This window comes from Tursiops truncatus, chromosome 12, assembly GCF_011762595.2.
Source record: "Tursiops truncatus isolate mTurTru1 chromosome 12, mTurTru1.mat.Y, whole genome shotgun sequence".
Lineage (NCBI taxonomy): Eukaryota > Metazoa > Chordata > Mammalia > Artiodactyla > Delphinidae > Tursiops > Tursiops truncatus.
Window position 1 is genome coordinate 86,680,539 of NC_047045.1, and position 19,478 is coordinate 86,700,016.

Here is a 19,478-nt window from a genome sequence, read left to right on the forward strand (position 1 = left end):
GGCAAAAATACCTCCCGGGTGATGCTGCAGGCCTCAAGGTGCAGCAGATGGGGGGAGGGGTGCCGCGTTACCCTTGCTCAGTGATGCTACATTCCACTGGGTCAAGGTGGCAAGTCACCAGCCTCTCACTGCAAAGATGCGTACATCCCCTTGTAAGTATACAAGTAACGTGAGGGGTGATATTTTGGTAGAGAATGACCTGTGGGTTCCCTTACAATCCTTCATGCGTTAGCTTACGTATATATCCTTGCTTATGCGGATCAAGGATGCTTGAGTCATTTAGGGTTACAAAATGGCAATATTCTCATTTCTGATGGGACTAGAAATCAAGAGGAAAATCCCTTCTCTTCCTCTTCCTGAGGATAACTATGGATTATGGAATTTTTAAAAAAATGAGTGTGTTATAACCAATTACAATATTATTCTTTTCAGTGCTGACATTGCCTAAAGTTTAGCCATCTGGGAATACAGATGGGATTCGTTTTGAGGAAAAAATAAACAAAAAAACAAACAAAATCACCACTTGAGAATAAGAACAACTCCAAGATTCCACACGCAAATTGGTACACCCAGGGCAATGTCCAAGTGACGTCCTACAGCCCCGCGTGTGTGAAGGCAGAAACTTTCCTCAAATATTTCTAAGCGTGACAAGCATGATGAATATCACCGTATGGACCAGGTATTTAAGTTGTTCATACTTTGGTCTTATGTACTTTTAAAGTTTTATTTAAAAAGTCCTTCCCATGGGCTTCCCTGGTGGCGCAGTGGTTGAGAGTCCGCCTGCCGATGCAGGGGACGCGGGTTTGTGCCCCGGTCTGGGAAGATCCCACATGCCGCGGAGCGGCTGGGCCCGTGAGCCATGGTCGCTGAGCCTGCACGTCCGGAGCCTGTGCTCCGCAACGGGAGAGGCCACAACAGTGAGAGACCCATGTACCGCAAAAAAAAAAAAAAAAAAGTCCTTCCCAAAGGATGGCTATAATAATAAAAAAAAAAACCCCACAAAAAATGGAAAATAACAAGCGTGAGTGAGGATGTGAAGTTGGTGGGAATGTCAAATGGTGCAGCCACTGTAGAAAACACAGAAATACCATATGACCCAGCAATTCCATTCCCCAAAGAACTGAAAACAGGAATTCCAACAGATACTGGACACCCACATTTACAGCAGTATTATTCACAACAGCAAAAATACGGCAGCAACCCAAGGGTCCACTGATGGACGCCTGAGTAAGCAAAAGGGAGTTTGTCCATGCCATGAACTATCACTCAGCCCTAAAAATAAAATCCTGACACACACTACAGCAGGGTTAAACCTTAGAAACACTACACCAAGCACAGTAAGCCAGACAGAAAAGGACGAATACCATATAATTCTACTTATACGAGGTCCCTGGAGAAGTCAAATTCATAGAGACAGAAAGCAGAAGGGTAGGTGCCAGGGGCTGGAGGAGGGAAGCGGGGAATTGTTTAACGGGGACAGAGCTTCTGCTTGGGATGGTAAGTCTGGGGTAGAGACAGCGGTGATGTTACACAGTGCTGCAAATGTATCTACTAACACCACTTACAGATGCTTAAAATGATGGATATCCTATTACGCATATTTGACCACAATTAAAGAGAACAGAAGTCCTTCCTGTCCCTGGGCCCCAGGACAGTCTCCTGCGTTTTGCTCCACGACCGGTTTCCTCTCTCACACTCAGGAGCTCAGGATCCCTGGGGTCCACCTCTGCTTTGGCGCCCTGGCCGCTCGCCTTCCCGGGGGATCTGTGGCTGAGAGCCTGGGGCCCGCGGCCTGGAGCACACACAGCCGGGCCCCGTCTCTCCCAGCGCACGGGTGGCTCCGATCAGCTTCCTCGTCTGTAACCTGGGGTGACGATGGTACCTGCCTCACGGGGTCACGGCGAGACCAATGGGTAGCGTGTGAGCACGACGGTGCTGGTCCCACAGCCCAGGCCACACCTGCGCTGGGGTCACTTCGCTGCCTAGTACGTGGAGTCGGCTTCACTGCATGATAAGAGGCAAGGGCTTGTCCCTCATCTTTCTCTCTGCTCTGATGCTTGGCTGTGCCCGGTCCGATACAGGCCCCTATGACCGCAGTGGCCCCGAATCGCCCTGAGACGCTGGAAGGGCCGAGCGCCGGCACACAAGACGCAGAGCTGCCCCAGCAAGTGGGAGTCTGGGGGCCACAGTGTGAAGAAGGAGGCAGGGGAGCCTCCCGAGGGCTGTGTGCCCGGGGGAGAGGGGGCCGCGGGCCCAGGGAAGTCTCCATGGGTGCCACCTTCAGGGGCCCCGGGAGGGCAGCAGCCCCTCCGCTGGGGACGCAGCCATGACCGCGTCCACCCCTCTGGAGGGAGGCGAGACGCCGGGTGTGTGATGGGGTCGCTGGGCAAGACCCGAGGAGAGGTCGGTGTCTCTGGGTGGCTTTTTTTGGTGTGGTTTTAAGAAGTTTTGATATGCTTCTTAATTAAAACACATTTCATCGACTCATTCTTTAAAAAAGTAGTTTCGGGTACAGGTAAAAATACGACGGTCTGTTATTGAGCACGACTGCAGCTACAGAGAGAAGGGTGTATGGCAGCATCCGTGCGGCTCCGTCAGGACACGTTCCCAACACAAGCTCCTCCCTTGGTCGTTCTTGCCGTGGACACCGCAGCACGGCCGCCACTTAGGAGAATGCACAAAGGGGGCAGGAGCAGACAGTTCCCAGGCAGACGGCACAAGGAATCTCTCCATTTCCTGTCTATCCCGCGTTACAGGTTCCAGTGGCTCTCCCAGGGAGAACAGCAGAGAAGGGGTTTCAGGAGAGGCAACAGAAGCAAAAGCTGAGACCCAGCCATTCAATACAAGACGCGAGGACGCCAGCTAAGGACCCTGAAGGAGGAAAGGGGTCCCACGTAAGCGGTGGGATCCGAAAGACGTCTCTCCAAGCACGTGCGCAGGCTGAGAAGGAGACCTTGGGTGGGACAGGGTCACAGGAAGGAAGGGGGGATGCGTCAGTGACGGGGGCCTGGGGCCGCCCCTCCCAACCCTGGCTGACAAGGCGGCTCTCTGAGCAGCTGCTGTGCGGCCCCATGGGCTCCTCACGGTGGGGACCTCATCCGACGCATCTCAGCCTCCTGCGTCCTTTGCCTCAGGGAGCGGAGCCGGCGGGAGACAGTCTTCTGTCACCCCCATGTACTGCCACCCCCAGGCACGTCCTCCTCTGGGGAGAAGCCCTGGCCCACTCCCACCCCCATGACGTGATCTGGTGAAGCAGCTGGCAGAGGACCGGAACACTGTGTTCCTGCCCCCGTCTTGCCATCTCCTTGCAAAGCTCACTCTTTGACTTTGGTTAAGAAAATCTAAAAATCCTCTAAATGGGATTGATGTTGTTATCATTGAGTTCAGACCTCTTTGGAATGAGGAACACTGCTTAGTGTTACTTACATATCTGAAGATAGTATTTGTAATGGAAAGCAAAGGCCATAATAAACCTGGTGACAAAATTAGAAAAAGATGCTTACATTCAAATTTCCAAGGGGCTGTCCGGTTATAGGGGTAAAATAAGTATATATGTCTTCCCTACATTTTACACAACAATAAATCCAAGATCGATTAAAGAGGTAAGTGTTAAAAAAAAAAACAAGCTGTAAAAATGGTAACAAAGATGAACACTCATCTGATGTCTGGGTGGGAATCTTCTTTTTAAATAAAAGCAATGGAAGAAATAACACAGGAGAGAGTGATAGACTGAGTTACCAAACAGATTTCCCATCCAAAAGGCCATAAAATTAAAAGGCGGACAAAAAATTCAGAGATTATCTGAAACAAACAGAAAAAGGGCCAGGAGCCTAAGTGCACACACTATCTAAACACTCTTATTCTGTCTAAAGTAACAGAGGAGAAAGAGAAACCAAGACTCCAGCCCCAACAGTGAACCTAATGGAGCACAGATAAGACACATCGGTTTGGGGAAGATGTTTTCACAACCATGTTTGGTAAGACTGACCCCCGGCGCATAAACTGCTGAAACACAAGCATACTGGGTCCAAGGTGGCAGGAAAAGGGAAAGGCTGTGTTCATGCAGGGGCAGGATTTTATCACTGCAGATGGCCCACGGGGGAAGTGACCGGGGCCAAGCTAACACGATGCGGAAGGACAGCTGTCACACAGGCAATGCCCTTTAGATGTGGAACAGCAGGCGTGAGGCCAGCTCTGCAAAGGTGACTGGGCATCTCCGGGCCTGCGAGTTCTCGCTTTGCCGGGCTGAACCGGCACCCGACCTCACCACCGCCCGCTCTGGGTGGTGGCAGTCACTCGGGCCACCAGGGATGGAGGGAAAGGCCCTGAACGGTGCCTCGGCCATCTGACGGGCAGCTGCAGAGCGGTCCCTCCACCAAGAAAGAAAACCGACGCGAGAGCAAGTGCTTCATTTCTGACGCTGAGCACCTCAAGCTGCCTCTGGAGGCTACGGATTCCAAGGGATTTTGAGTCCCAAGACTCAGATGCATTAAAAAAAAAAAAAGCCCAGAGAGATGCTTCCTACATCCTTCCATTGCTGCCGTGCCAACGAGTTACAGAAATGGTGAGACACGCCAGCCTGAGGCGAAATGTCCCCAGTAACCTGCCGCTGGGTGTTCTGGACCGGCGCAGGGTCTGGGGCCAGGCCACTGCCTCCCCGGGATCTTTACTCTCTGGCATGAGACACGTGAGTCTGGAATCGAGCGGGGCTTGACCGTATAGATGGAAAAACCCAGATGTCCTAGACTATTCTGAGATTCACTAATAAACCGTAGACATCGGTGATAAATTAACATCTGTTATACTTCACATCAACCCTGTACTTGTGGCTGACCCACGATGCGAACGATTAGAGTGACGTGCTTTCTTTTCCATGGTTGCTTTGCTCTGTACGGAAACCTGCAGCTCCAGGTGCCGGCTGTGACCTTCCCGCGTCCTTCAGCCTTCCGGGCCCGGGGCTGCCCCTGGGGCTGACATGAAGGCGGGAGCGCCTGTAACTTCGTCCTACCTGAAGGGCACAGTTTCCTTCCCAGGAAAGTAGAGGATGAAGCCCACTGTGGGATTACCCTGCTGGACGTGACACACAACACAAAACCAGAGCTGCTTTCTGGAAACCCCCCCCCCCCACATTTTTCAGATCAAGCCCACGTCCCCAAGGCTTCCACGCCCCCCTCTCCATCAGACAACTTCAGGGGCACCTGCTCCCAGGTGCTCCTGTGGAACTGAAGGTGCTACCCTGTTGATTTTCTTTCCTCAACCACGTGGCCTGTTTTGGACTTGTGGAGTTAAAAAGTTGGCTAATGCCCCCTGTGCCCTAACTAAAGGTCTCAACATCTGTAGCCCTTTGAAGTCTCTGGCAAGTGACAAACCACAATGCACACAGGTGCCTTTTGCCGGCCAGCCGACGGCTTGGCGCCCTGAGCGGATTTGAGCCTTGAGGCCCCCTGGGAGTTCCTGCATCCCCACCCTCTGCGAGTCACCACGACTCTCAGAAAAATGGTCCATACGATCTCCTAGAGCCAGTCGGGAAATGCTCATGAAACTGATCTTGAAGTGCGTGGCAACTGCAAAGCTGCAGAAGAACCCCTGGTAAGAATAATTAACCTACTTTGGAGGAGGGATTTACTTAGGACAGCTCCACCTGCAGCGAGGCTGGGACCAAAATCCTCTCGTTAGAGTTGGACATCATTGCCTGTATTTGCCTGTTTTTAAATGACCTCCATCAATACACATTACTTTTACGCTACATTATATATCATGTCATATCATGTTACATTACGTTACATTACAATTATATTCTACTATATAGAGACTGTATTTGAAAAGAAAATGAAGCGTAAGATAAAACCAAGTCCTATCGGTCACGGTGAAGATGAGAGATGGCCAGGTAGGAGGTACACCTTAGAAAAGCCTGGGGTTGCTGTGGACGGGGCTGCGACATCCCTCAGGGACCGCGGGGCGCGGGATCCCACGCGCTGCACGCAGCCGTGCATCTGCAGGCGGCCGCGGTCACGGGGAGGCCTGAGCCTTTTAACTGGAGCCGGACACCAGGCTGGTGAAGAACTCAGGCTCTGCCCGGCTGAGTGACCATGCTTACTGCCTCCTGCCTCTGTCCACAAAAACCTGTCAGGTCTGCAGTTATATCCCAAGCGGTCTCCTGGATGCGGAATAAAAATCCACCTTCACACAATATCTTTGAACCTTCAAAGGTCTAATTCATAGCAAAGAGGGGCCTCCCGTGGGAAGTTGTGTTGCTAAACATTTGGTGACCAAAACTTTGTACTGCTCATCACTTCAGAGAAAAAAGGAAGAAAACCATGAATGATGAAAATTAAAACGTTAGCCACATTGATGATCATATCAGGCACAATTCCCCAAGATTTGTTGCTACACTAGATTATTTAAACCAAGACTGGGGCTTCCCTGGTGGCACAGTGGTTGAGAGTCCGCCTGCCGATGCAGGGGACACGGGTTCGTGCCCCGGTCCGGGAAGATCCCACATGCCGCGGAGCGGCTGGGCCCGTGAGCCATGGCCACTGAGCCTGCGCGTCCGGAGCCTGTGCTCCGCAATGGGTGAGGCCACAGCAGTGAGAGGCCCGCGTACCGCAAAAAAAAAAACCCCAAGACTGACATGGTTACTTAACTAACTTCTTTACCAGAGAATCCTTCTGTGGGTAAACCTTCAGCCCATTATGCTTTCATATTTACAGGCATTACAGATGCAAGTAGTGAAAAAAAAATCTATTTCCTACTTTTTCTCTACAATGTAAGAAATGCAATTCTGGTAGAAATGAACATATAAAGGATGTCAAGGCACACCGCCGGTGTATTACAACAAACCGGAGAGCTATTACTTGAGGATGATGTTTACATGTTACTTTTTGTCTTAGATCATCTACTGGGAAAACAGCTCCCCTGAATAGTAAATATCCCAGGGACAGCTGGATGAGGCTTCCTGATGAGGAAATGATGCCCTGGGGGTGGGGGGCACGGCTGGTCCCAGGTGCCCCCCTCCTGGGAGGGGAGGAACACGGGATAGAGACCCCGCCACCTCCAAATCATGAGTGTGCGGCTTCACTGCATTGTGACTCAGTTTCCTCATTTGTAAAATGAGGATAAGGGCACTTAAAACCTCCCCTCCAGGAATTTGTCATCATCCAACGTGAATCAAATGACATAAATGCATCAGCCTGGAAGTAACAGCTGTTCAAACTAAGGCACCGACTGAAGCTTAGTTTCTAAGTCAGTGTTTCTCAAACAAAGCATCTTGGTGTAAGAGAAAAGGAAATAAAGTGGTGCTGGAAACCACATTCTGAGGTTTGAAACCAGCCAGGCTAACTCTGACCAGGGGCTATTTCAAAACGTTGTGATCAGCGTGAACGTAATCCGTGCACTTCTGTCCCGGTCACCCCGCACGCTCCCGCATTCCCTCCTGTATCTGCTGACATTCGAGTGATGGAATCAGAGCTCTACTTAAAGAAAGGACAGAGGAGTGACAGAAACTGGGCTCCAAAGGACAATCCGACAGGCTCAGAGAGCACCATTCGGGACCATCTGCGTCTTCTCTCCCAGCCAGGCTCTGGCAGTGACCCCCACACAGCTGGCCAGAAACACCCGTGAAGTGACCGTAACGGTCTATTAGTTCCTTACTAAACAAAGAGGTTTTGCCAGAATAATGTTTTCTTCCTTTAGAATCAACAGGACACAACTTCCTCCCTTCAAAGAAAGGAGCATGTATTACCTTTGGGCTTAGAAAGTTGACTTATAAGGAAAACGGCTGAAAAATTAGTTAGGCATGAGAACACAGATGAAGTCCTACCAGAAAGTTTTCATTGCGAAGACATATTTCACATAGAAGCTCTCTCCACATCGTGGAGCGGTGTTTCAATCCTCACTGAAACGAGAATTCTACACAAGGAGCCATCCTGGGGTGATGTCTGTGGTCCCCAGCAGGTGCCAGGCATCCTTGGTAACTAACACGATCACAGGCTCTTCACGTAGCGGGAGGAACCAGGGCTGAACAGAGACGTAAGTCTTTCTAACCAGATGGCAATTAACGCTCAACCCTCATCCTCGCCGCGCCCCCTGCCCCCCACTTAATCAGACCTAAGCCAAACCTAGACCAGAAGAGTCCTAACACACCTCCAATGCCAGTTTTCATGGAGAAAACGACCAGAAATGAATACAGCTGACGGTGAACCTTGTGCCAGCAGCACCTCACGTGCACTGACGGATCTAATCCTCACATCAACAAGGCTGTGAGGTAGATACTATTACTGACATCACCTCATTTAAGTAGGAGGAAACAGAGGCCAGGAGAGGTTCCCCAAGGTGACACAGCCAGTGGAGTCTAAGCCGGATGGGGTCCCAGGGTCCAGTGTCTGTGCTCCCAGCCACTGCATCAGGGTCCTCTTGCTGGCAATACCCTAGAGACACCCGGATACTCATGCCCAGACCACATCCAGACCAGGGGTTCGAGGAGTTGACCTGAAGTGGCCCCAGCATTTTGTGAAAGTCCTGCAGGCCATTCCAGCTTGTGGCCCAGCTGGGAACCACCTTATTAACGTGGGTGACAGTCCCCACTTACCAGCTCACTAAACAGGGGATGGAGATCAGACTTGTGTTTTTTTTTTTTTTTTGCGGTACGCGGGTCTCTCACTGTTGTGGTCTCTCCCGTTGCGGAGCACGGGCTCCGGATGCGCAGGCCCAGCGGCCATGGCTCAAGGGCCCAGCCGCTCCGCGGCATGTGGGATCTTCCCGGACCGGGGCACGAACCCGTGTCCCCTGCATCGACAGGCGGACTCCCAACCACTGCGCCACCAGGGAAGCCCCACGCTGACAGTCTTTTAAACCAAATTCCTCTACAACACAAAGTGGGGCGTCACCCTTTGGAATTCATGACGTTTGGAATTCCTTACGTAGAACTGTCACCTGCGATAATTCAGTGTTGAATTTTGTCAATCAGAGACACTGAACACTCTGAAAGGGTCCTTAAGCGACGGGGGCGCAAGCAGCGCCGTCCATGCTCGCGAGGGGGGCTGCGGGTCAGGCTGGGGGTGGCTCACGCCTGCCTGCTCGTCACACTGTCAGCTGCTTCAGCCGTTGACACCTGCCTTAGAAATGGCGTGCCACCTCTTTAAAGAAAGGCGGGGGCAGGCACCTGACCCCTCCAAACCCATTTAAAGGAGAGCTGTCAGAGACTATTATCCGTTTGCCAAGTTATTTGGAAGCCAAATGACGACGACGCTCCCTTCTGTACACAGGACAGCCATCACGTTTCTGAGAAACCATCCGGAGGTTTGCAGTCATTGCCGTGGGTCCTCTGCCCCCCTCTCCGTTTTCCCCTTTTCAAAATAATTTCACTATTGAAGTTCCTGGTCTGCACTCCTGGAGGGCTCCGCTCTCACCCACATTTCTTTTCTAACCCGTTCTTCTGATTCACTAATGAGCCTGAAAACTGGTGATGCTTTGAGGATGGAGAATGGCTTACGAGTATTCGAATCTCTCAGGCTAACAGAATGCAGAGGTGTTGGAGACAAAACAAATCTAAACAACTGGCTTCTTTCACAAGGGAGGAGAAAAGAAGGTCTAGAAAGCTCCGAAGGCCCCCCCGGTGGCTCAGAGACCTGGCCTCCGTGCTGGACGTCCTTGGTCCTCCTATCGTGGGTCCAAGCACCACCTCACACAAAGGACTGTTTTGTAAATCTTCGATATCTTCTCTTAGGGAAATAAGTTCTGATTGCATGTCTGGGGAAAAAAATCTGTTCTTTAGTGATGGACCGTTTTGAAAAGCTAAAATAGTAGATGATACAAAATAACGTTTGGTTCAAAGCTGGCTTTTAGAGGAGCGCTCGGAAGTGGGAAATTCTTCTGACTTCACGCTTCTAAGTTCTACGCTTATGTGGCTCGTTCTCACAACGTAAAAATGATTTTACATAGTCAAGCGTATTGTTCTGGAATACGACACAAAAAACTATATTATACAAAGTCAAACATGTTCTATGTTTGTTAAAAGGTTGAAATATAGAACAGAGAAGAAAATAAAAGCTCCCAATAATCCTGTGAGTGTTTTCGTTTTGGCCTATTTCCTACATGCATGACATATATTCAGTATTCGTACACACACAGGCACCTACCTGTACACGTGGAGGCAGGCGTGCATTTAACAACATCACTATCCTTCTGTAACACAGCTTTATATCCCGCCTAATCCATGTAACCTTGTATCAGGAGCACTTTCTCAAGGACACTGGATCGGATCATAAACAACCGTGGAGACTTGCGTTCCCGTGGGAGCTGAGATCACCGAGATGAGTGTTTGCACACGCGCTAAGAGGTCAAGGCTGAGGCCGATGGACGGGCTGAACAAGGGCAGCGCCAGCCCAGCTCCTGGCTCTCTCTCACGCCTCCAGAGCAGGGTGAACACACAAGTTCCCCCACGGTTCCAATTTCTCTCCCACTTCTCCCTCTTCCTCCTTTGGGGGCAGGAGAGGGTGAGATGGTATTTGATGGGAAAGAAGGAACAGTTACAACTTGAGGAGAAAGGGGACAATTTAAGGGCACTGAGCACGTGCTGGTGAGGTTATCAGATGTGCTGATGGAAGGTGAGATGGGCGGGGGATCTCACCAGGAACAATCTGGTCAGAGAATGAGCTGACATGGCTTCTGCTTCGACCTGCCTCATCTTCAACCACAGGGAGCTGCCCGCTCTGTGTCTGAGAGAGTAAACCTCCATGCTTTGAGGATGAAAGAGTGGGTTTTAGCAAATGGCCATGTTACGTACCAGCTGTTCATTTTAAAAATAACAGCTTTACCGAGATATAACTCATGTACCACTCAATCCACCCGACGTGCACAATTCGATAGTTTCTGGAATATTCAGAGCTGTGCAACCAGCACCACAGTCAATCAGAAAACATCTGCATCACCCCCAAAGAAGCCCCGTAGTCACTAAGCCACCCCATCTCCCTAACGCCCCAGGCCCCGGCAGCCACTCGGCTGCTTTCCGTCTCTGCGGATTCTCCTCTTCCGGATTTTCACATAAATGGAGTCCACAGTATGGGAGACTTTGGCTTCTTTGTACCCAGCGTAATGTTTTCAAGGCTCCTCCAGGCTGTGGCATGCATCACTATTTCATTTCGTTTTATTGCCAAATAATATTCCGCTGTACGGATGTACCGTACTTTATCCATGAGTTCATGGATACTTGGGGCTTTTCCACTTTTTGGCTGCTGTGAATTAGCTAGTGCTGCTAGGAACATTCATGTACACGTTTGTGTGTAGATGTATGCTTTTGCTTCTCTTGGTTATACCTAGGCTAGAATAGTTGCGTCATGTGGTAGCTCTATTTAACAAAGCCAGAGAAGCTGTTCACTTTTTTAGACAGTCCGATGACCTTGAACTAACATATGTTTAATTTGATTTTCTACTGCTATGGAACTACTGTTTAGTGAAGAGATTATTTTATTCAAAGTTGGGGATAGAAAGTCAAAACCTGCTTTGTTTCCTATACATCTTTTAACGAACAATTCTTTAAAATTATATTATTATGAGGATCTTGGACTATTTGGCCACGATCAATCGACAAACAATTTTAGAAATATTATTATAGCTACAATAAAAGAAGTTCACTATAAATAGCACGGTTTAAATTATGTTGTTGAATTTAAAACTCCAGTGTCAACAATAAACTATAAAACCAAAACTATTTCATAGAACCCAAAACTTTTGTGTACAGAAGAATTACTGGGACAGTTTGTTAGAAAACTCAAATTCTAGGCTCTGCCCCAAGAGACTACAATCCAGCAGGCCAGAAGGGGGGCCTTGGGATCTATTTTTAACAACTTTCCCCAAACACACATAGGTGATTCTGATGTAGGCTCCAGTCTGGCCAAAGTGGGCAGTTTTTGTATTTTCTTTCATGGGTTGTGCTGACAGTGTCAACTTGATTGCTGTTTTCTATAGAAATATTTACCCATCCTTTAAGAATTGTCTTGCTCACCTTCTAAATGCTTTTTTTTTTTTTTTTTTTTTTTTGCGGTACGCGGGCCTCTCACTGCTGTGGCCTCTCCCGTTGCGGAGCACAGGCTCCGGACGCGCAGGCTCAGCGGCCATGGCTCACGGGCCCAGCCGCTCCGCGGCATGTGGGATCTTCCCGGACTGGGGCACGAACCCGCGTCCCCTGCATCGGCAGGCGGACTCTCAACCGCTGCGCCACCAGGGAAGCCCTCTAAATCCTTTTTGAACGGCCTCATGTGGAAGAACTCTTTCTTCCTTTGTATCTCAAGTGTTTAGGTCTCTATATATTTGGTCTATGCATTTACTGTTCTATATGATTGGTTCTATGTGGTTCAAAATAGATCTTATTTACCAGCTAGACAGTAAGTGACTTGAAGGCAGAGAATGACATATTTTTGTGCTGTCCCCTGCATGTAGGTGCTGAGGACACTGTGATATAAGGCCTAAAAATTCAAGAGCTGCCTTGACATCTCTGAGTTTCATGGGCCCCAAAGGCTTAACCATGAGTTCCCCTGCCCTTGACAGATAAGCCCCCCATCTAGCAGGAAAGGCTCCCCACCCTGCTGGTTCCCTGTAAGCCAGACCAGCTGTACCCCACCTGGTCTTTAACCTAACATGTTCAGCTCCCTGCCAGCCCACAGAACTATTCGAACAAGCCCATCACATCTTCCCTGGAACCAGGGGCCACCCCGCCCTCTTGTTACTACAAAGCCTGAATCTCACAGTCCCTGCAACCCACTCTGCTCCTGTGCAGCCCCTCGTGGCCCAGCATGCTGTGTGGTGCCCTCCTCCCCCGGTGATGAGTATAGGTGACTGACAAACTCTGTCGTCTCACCTGCCCGGACCAGGTGTTGCGTGCCCAGCCTCTAGCACTATTTAGGACACGGGTCCCTCCCTCACCAATGGGTGAATAGGAGGTGGTCAGAGCTGATGTAGTTGGTGCTCACCGTACGTACTGCTGGCTAAATGACCCTGGGCTTAGAATAGAGATTTTAGACAATAGCTTACCTTGACCTGCGTTATGTGCGTATACTTTTCTGGAGGGGAGGAGTATAGAAGCAGGGAATCAGGTGTGGGACTGAATTTCTAAAACCCAGTCCGGGAGAAGAAAGGGAAATAATACAGCCGTGCATCACATTTTGTTTAAAACTGAGCAATCCAGTCTGAAGGATGAATTTAGGCTGATTTGTTGCCCAATACAGCCAAAACAACCTCTTTTGCTTTCCTCCTCAGTGCTCTTTTCCCCAAATGGTACGTTACAGCAGAGCATATGTGGAGGATGGTATTTACACAATATGGCCTTCCCTCTGAAGAGCGTGGAAATCGTGCAGGGCTCTGTTAAGTACTCAGGGGTATGCTTGTATTGTGTATTATCAATCAGAGCATAACAGGTCGACATACAGAAATCATGCAACACTGAACGGAATGTCTATTTCCCCCAATAACAACAGTTACGTGTCTCCCCCTCTGTGACCTCTCACCTTTCAAGGTGGCCTTCTTCAGAACCTTCATTGCGTAGAGCTGCCCAGCATCCGACCCCTTGACCTTCCTCACCAGGAACACCTGGTGAGAAAGAGCACACAGAACACCTGCAGTTGATATGACTGTAAATTCACTTTCCTTATTTGATTTGACACAGGGATACACAGGGAGTTTAGGAAACTCCAATAAAATAAATACACTGTAGGGAAAACCTAAATGTAAAATCTTCTCCAACACCTGGGATGTCAGGAAAAGTTCATCTAATTTGTTACAACCCTGGGAGGAGCCGTGTTACGTGTTCGTCTGAAGAATCACGTTTGTTTTCGGCACCACTCACTTTCTGTGAAACATTTTAGATCAGAGGGAATAGCACCCTCCTTTGAAAAAAAGACCAGTTGTTTAGAAAAACAAACACTATTCAGAAGTTTTCAGGGAGGTCATTTGGTTTATTGTAAATATGCCCTGTAAATCCCCAGGGCGAAGGCCACCCTGAGAGTCACTGCCAACCACACAGGACACCTGACTCTCAAGATGAGCTGGGCTCTCTTATTTTGAGCTTTCTTCACCCAAATTTCAGCTTTGAGTAGCTTAAGTTTACAGCTGGAGCTGGTTTCTAAATGGCTCTTACATAATCTCATGTGGACACAACATCTGCTGGGATACATTGTGACGTGTATCGTGGAGGAAAAGACAACTGTTTGGGAGGCTGAGCTTAAAAGACACATTCATAGTTGTTGAACAAAATTAGTAAAAAAACCAACCAACCAACCTGGGGTATCCGTTACGAACAGAACACCTTCCACGCAGACGAAACAACAGTATTTGCTTTTCCTAACGGTATTTACCAATAGATGCAAAACTCTGCTCTCATGACAGAGACGCGGGTGCAGACGACATGTGTGTCCAGAGGCACAGGTGCTGCCGCGTGTGTGCTTGCAGCTGCACCGCATGCAGTCGCCACGGATCGCGTTCAAAGCCACAGGGGCTGCGGGACAGAGTGATCTACCCACCGTACTGCAGTGAAGACGACTCATTAGCCCCAAGACGAGGGAACGCTAGTGACGAGAGTAAAACCCCTCTTTCAAAACGAGGGGACAACGGAGAAAAATGAGGACAGGTATATGCAGGATGTGCGTTCAGAAGGTCGAGCCTTTGGAATACCCAGAGTCGGTCTTCTCTGTCCCCCTTTTCATTCCTTTCTCCGCCTCTTCCCCACAATATAAGGGGGGTCCGTAGGAACTCACACATGAATATGTATATGAGGTACATGCGTGGATTCAGAAATAGGGAAGACTGTCCACTCAAGTCCACACGGAAGGCCGTGCTCACATGGCATCTGACCATGATGGTTTAGTTTCAAGGATGCAAATATTGCATGGATCGCTTCTCATGAACCTGTTTTCTTTTATTGCAACTCAGGTTTTATTAATAAAAATGAGATGATGGATAATAATGGCTATCTATATTCATCTGTTTTAAAAAGGAGTTCTACTTTGATTTTCAAAAGAACAGGAAAAAAACCTCCACACTACCAATATTTGTCAGGCTCCTGCCACACGCCAGGTCCTGCAAGAAACGCCCTACAGCAAGCAGAGCACCCAACAGGAGACAAACGCATTTCGAGAGAAACAACAAAAATACGGTAACAATTGACTTAAAAGTGGATTTAATACGAGTGAAGAGCTTGTCTCTGTCTGCCCGGGGAGAGCCCTCCCGTCCGAGGCATCCCGCACCTCTCGCCTCTTCATCCTTATGTGATTCAGGAACACATGCTAATGTAGTGAGATAAGTTCCCAAACGACCGGACCATTTCAGCAAAGACAGATGCCGAATCTCTGACACTTAACCCCGGGGACTTTTCACGTGCTCCCGCGTTTTATTTTTAGAGCTGCTTCTTCAGCAGCTCAGCCGGGACTCTGCAAAGCCCTTCCGTGAGCACACGTGGCGACAGATGCGTGTCACCCGAAGCTGCCCTAGTCTCCGTGTATTACCGCGATCAGCCCAATCACTACCTCATTCTCTGAGCGAGATTTTCAACTCTGTCTCAGAACTGGAACCTGGCAACTGGTCTGCAGCGTCCCCTCAACACACGAGCCTGGCAGCTGGTCTGCAGCGTCCCCTCAACACACGAGCCTGGCAACTGGTCTGCAGCGTCCCCTCAACACACGAGCCTGGCAACTGGTCTGCAGTGTCCTCCCAGCGCACGACTCAAGTGCATGGCGGCCATGCGCTTCCAGAGGACGCCAGGGTACCAACCTTCCCCCCAGAGGAAGACATTTACAGATAGTCACGGGGGAGCAAGGACGTTTCTCATCGGGGTTTGATCCCACCTCAGAACGCGGGATCACAGTCCGGTCCTTATCTGCCTGGGGAGACCGAGGGGCGGGAGACGAGCCGGGGGCGGGGCAAAGGCGTTGGTTCCACCTTCCGTGAAGGTCTCGGGGAGCATGTGGGCGGCGCCACGCATTTTAACACTCGGACACCCTCTGCCCCGTTCCTCAGCGTGTTTCACTGCCTTCCCACCGCCTGCTTGACCGATAAGGATACTGTCTTCCTCTGCTCCCAAGCACTACCGACCCCCTGCTCTCCGGCCATCACTGAAATAATCATGGTCTGACCAAATTACTAATGGCCAGAAACCGTCCCCATCATTCCCAGCAAATTCCTTCGGGAAACGGGCTACTTGGCTCCCTGGGCTCTGCAGGGCGGAGCGTGGGGATGGCAGTGCACGCTGCCCCTTGTGGGGTCCCGTCTGGGGACAGTCCTGAGGCCGCCGGCCTCAAACATCCCTGTGACAGACCCTAACCCGAAGCCGGGGCCCCCCTTGGGGTTGAGCGCTGCTCCTTTCCAGCAACGATCTTCCGGCTGCACGAGGGGAGAGCGGGGGCTGAGGAAGGGGGGTGAAGGGTGCGGGTGGAGGACAGTCACTTGGGGGATTCCCAGCAGCAGGCACGAGCGAGGAGGTCTTGGTGGCGTTTTATCCATTTCCGCGTCTCCAACGGCTGCAGTCACTGAAGGGGTGACAGAAAGAACACAGGGACCCGGTGGGGGGCGAATGCGAGCCCGGAGCCCAGGTTCACGCCAGCTCCCTACTCTCTGGAGTCTCTGCAAGAGACGTCTGTGTAACAGGAGCTTCCTGCAGGATGCAAACACGTAGTCGTGCCCTTCTTCTCTCTTACCGAGAGCAAAAGGAAGATACTCCTGCATAAGGACATGTGATTTCCATTTAGAGATGAAGAATAAAATAATATGGGCGGATATGGATTGCCCCCTCTTGTCGTTAGTTCGGCTTTTATAAAACATTCATAACAAACACTGCTGTGTGGACACATAAGATTTGTCATCGTGGTTCTCTAGTGCCCACCGTTCCCAGGGGACCTCTGGGTGGAGCTTTCCAGAGCCCTGCTGGGTCGGCACAGCAGCCTCGTCCACCGGGAACCCTGTACCTCACCTCCAGTGTCCGCCACGGTCCTGATCCGGTGACCAGGCCCAACACACAGGCAGTGGTTGAGCTCGTGAGTCAGTAGTTAATGGAGGTTAAACATCTGTAGGCGTTGCCAACTGCCTCTTCCTTTTATTTCTCTTCACTTACTTATTTTAATTTTAATCTCTTAATTTATCTCTTTATTTATTAATATCAGAAGATATTAATCTTTTAAACTTTACTTTTTTATGCCTCATACAATGATGGCTGGGAAGGAAAAGTGTGGAGTGTTACGAAGCTTATCATTCCAAGGGGATTCCGCCCAACACCAGGATTTCGCTGGTTTCCCAAAGAATTTTTTTTTTTTTAATCAAAATTGAAATTCAAACTTTGCAGGGAATTGGAAAAATTCTTTTCTCCTTTCATTTTTAACGCCCAGATCTCTGAGCAGGGCATCGTCAACGTAGCTTTTGTTCAGTCGAGTTTTGCACGGACAGGCTCAGATCCATTTTCCTTGAGCTCAGAAGGCATTTTCCATCTCTGCTGCTTCCAGACACCCTGGCGGGAGGGCGCTCAGTGAAATCAGGGTCCTGAAATAGGCCAGGGCATCAGCCAGTGCCCACCCAGCAACCCTGGGCCCCGCCTGCGAGGTGGGTCCCCATCTCCATCACTGGGGACAGAGGTGATTCAGCTGCACTGGTCCTGTGTGTCCTCAAGAAACAACTCGTGGGCAGCGTCTCTGAAAGGGAGCAAGGGGCACCTTGCTCGTCCCTATTTCCACGTCATGGTTCTTAGAGAAAGACTTATGCCGCTTCTTCTTTTTCCAACATTTCTAATTAATGGGAAGACAGTCCATTACCACATAAATAGGTGCTCCTATGTCACTATGTTTTAGTAACAGCTTTTTACCCTGAGAGCCTGAAATCTTCATTTCCCTACTTTCATAAATGCCTTATAAGCCATATGAAATAGCCATTTTTGGAGGCCACAACGTTTTGAACGCTGGTAATTTCATATGGTTCAAACGAACGTGTCTGTAGGTACATTAGTATAAACACGTGTTCCATACCACATTGTGTGGAAAAGAAAAAATAAAATAAAAAAACATTCTACCTTTTAAGCATGGCAAAAGAGAGGTTTCACAAACAATCGAATTTTCGTGGTCTGTAAGAGATTATCTAGAACATCACTAACAAACTATTAATCCTACGTGAAACCGACATGCGCTGGACTTCATCTCGGCACAAAGTCCCATGAAGACTGGGGAAATTTGGTGAATGTCCACATACCACATATACAAAAATAGTTACTTTAAAAAGCCAGGACTCTGTTCTGCTTAAACTCTAGGAAAGGTTGGCTTCATGGTTTGCCTCAGGCCCTCACGTTCTAGAAATTGTAAGTCTGTATAATTTCTAACAGTTACACCAAGGACGTAGAGATATTAGCACTGCCCTGGAATAACTCACTTATCCTCGTGAAAGATGTGTTGACATCGTGCCGTATGTGGATGTGGCCCTATATAAAGAGACAACTGTTTCTCATTTCCTGAGAGAAATCAGTTTTCATTTTAACTTGAAGGTGAAAAAGAAAGGAAACGAAAAATTCTAGTGCGCAGATTCATCGTAGACGATTGCTAGATGGCTAGGAGTCATGTCTTATTTAATCCATAGAATAATTATAGAAAGTAGTTCACATGATGTCCCTTTCCTAGATGGGGGAACTGAGGCTTGGACAGGCAGAGTATCTGCACAGTTTACACGGAGGGTGGGGGGAGCCAGCCTGCAGTCCCAGCCTCCTTGACTCCTTGGGGACGGTCATATGAACCGGTCCCGAAGGGCGCCGCCTTCTCTGTTCCTTTCTTCCTTGTTCTCCTACTTTTTCCTTCTTTTTGAGAAATACTTGTGGGGTATGCACTTCTAAGAAGATGCACGGCTCAAGTTCAAGGACCCTAGCCAGCACGGTGATACGCTAAAGGCCCACGGAAGCTACAGGAGAGGGAAGGTGTGTGGTGTCCCTAAGCTCAGCTCCATGGTCACGGGCTTCAGGCAAACCGAGGCCCCAGCTCCAGCCACCACGGGGCCCACCATGTGGGCGCTGCCTGTACTTCTCATTCCCTCAGCTTGGGGCCGCCTCTCCCTTGGGCTCAGGAGGCACCTCTGCCGTCTCCTTCACCAGACGTTCAAGTGCTTCGCCCTGACGTGCGGGACAAGCCCCAGTGGAATGCGACCCACTTGGAGGGAACCATGGACCTAACTTACCTTTCCATAGGACCCTTGTCCCAAAACTTTTAACAGTTCAAACTGGGAAGGGTCGGCCTTTTCAAAGCCTGCTTTCACATGATGACTGATGTCAATCTCCTTCACGATGCCCTCTTCCTGCAAGAGAAAAATGACAACAATACAAATCAAGGGGTTCCTCTGGATTCATCCTCTGAAGGTACAACAAGTCGGGTACGGTATGGATTTTCAGGATAGGAGCTTAAAGCGGTGACACCACAGAGCTTCACAAAGTCAACCTGCTTTTTACACCAAGGATTCCGCTCATGAGCCTGTAA

General features: G+C 49.6%; 1 protein-coding gene across 9 annotated transcripts in view; it reads right to left on the reverse strand.

The window, feature by feature from the left end:
• RPS6KA2 (ribosomal protein S6 kinase A2) overlaps nucleotides 1-19,478 on the reverse strand; it is a 296,958-nt gene that overhangs the window by 69,236 nt on the left and 208,244 nt on the right. For 7 of the 9 annotated variants that reach the window (XR_012324984.1, XM_073789826.1, XM_033867965.2 and 4 more), the window contains 2 exons: nucleotides 19,183-19,299; nucleotides 13,500-13,581 (listed from right to left, as the gene is read on the reverse strand). Coding sequence is in view for 7 of the 9 variants with exons in the window: in XM_073789826.1 (XP_073645927.1) it covers nucleotides 13,500-13,581; nucleotides 19,183-19,299 (199 nt within the window). In the remaining 2 variants the exon portion in view is untranslated. Of the gene's footprint in view, nucleotides 1-10,136; nucleotides 10,476-13,499; nucleotides 13,582-19,182; nucleotides 19,300-19,478 lie in introns of those variants that run through there. The other 2 variants (XM_073789828.1, XM_073789827.1) reach the window with 2 other exon arrangements.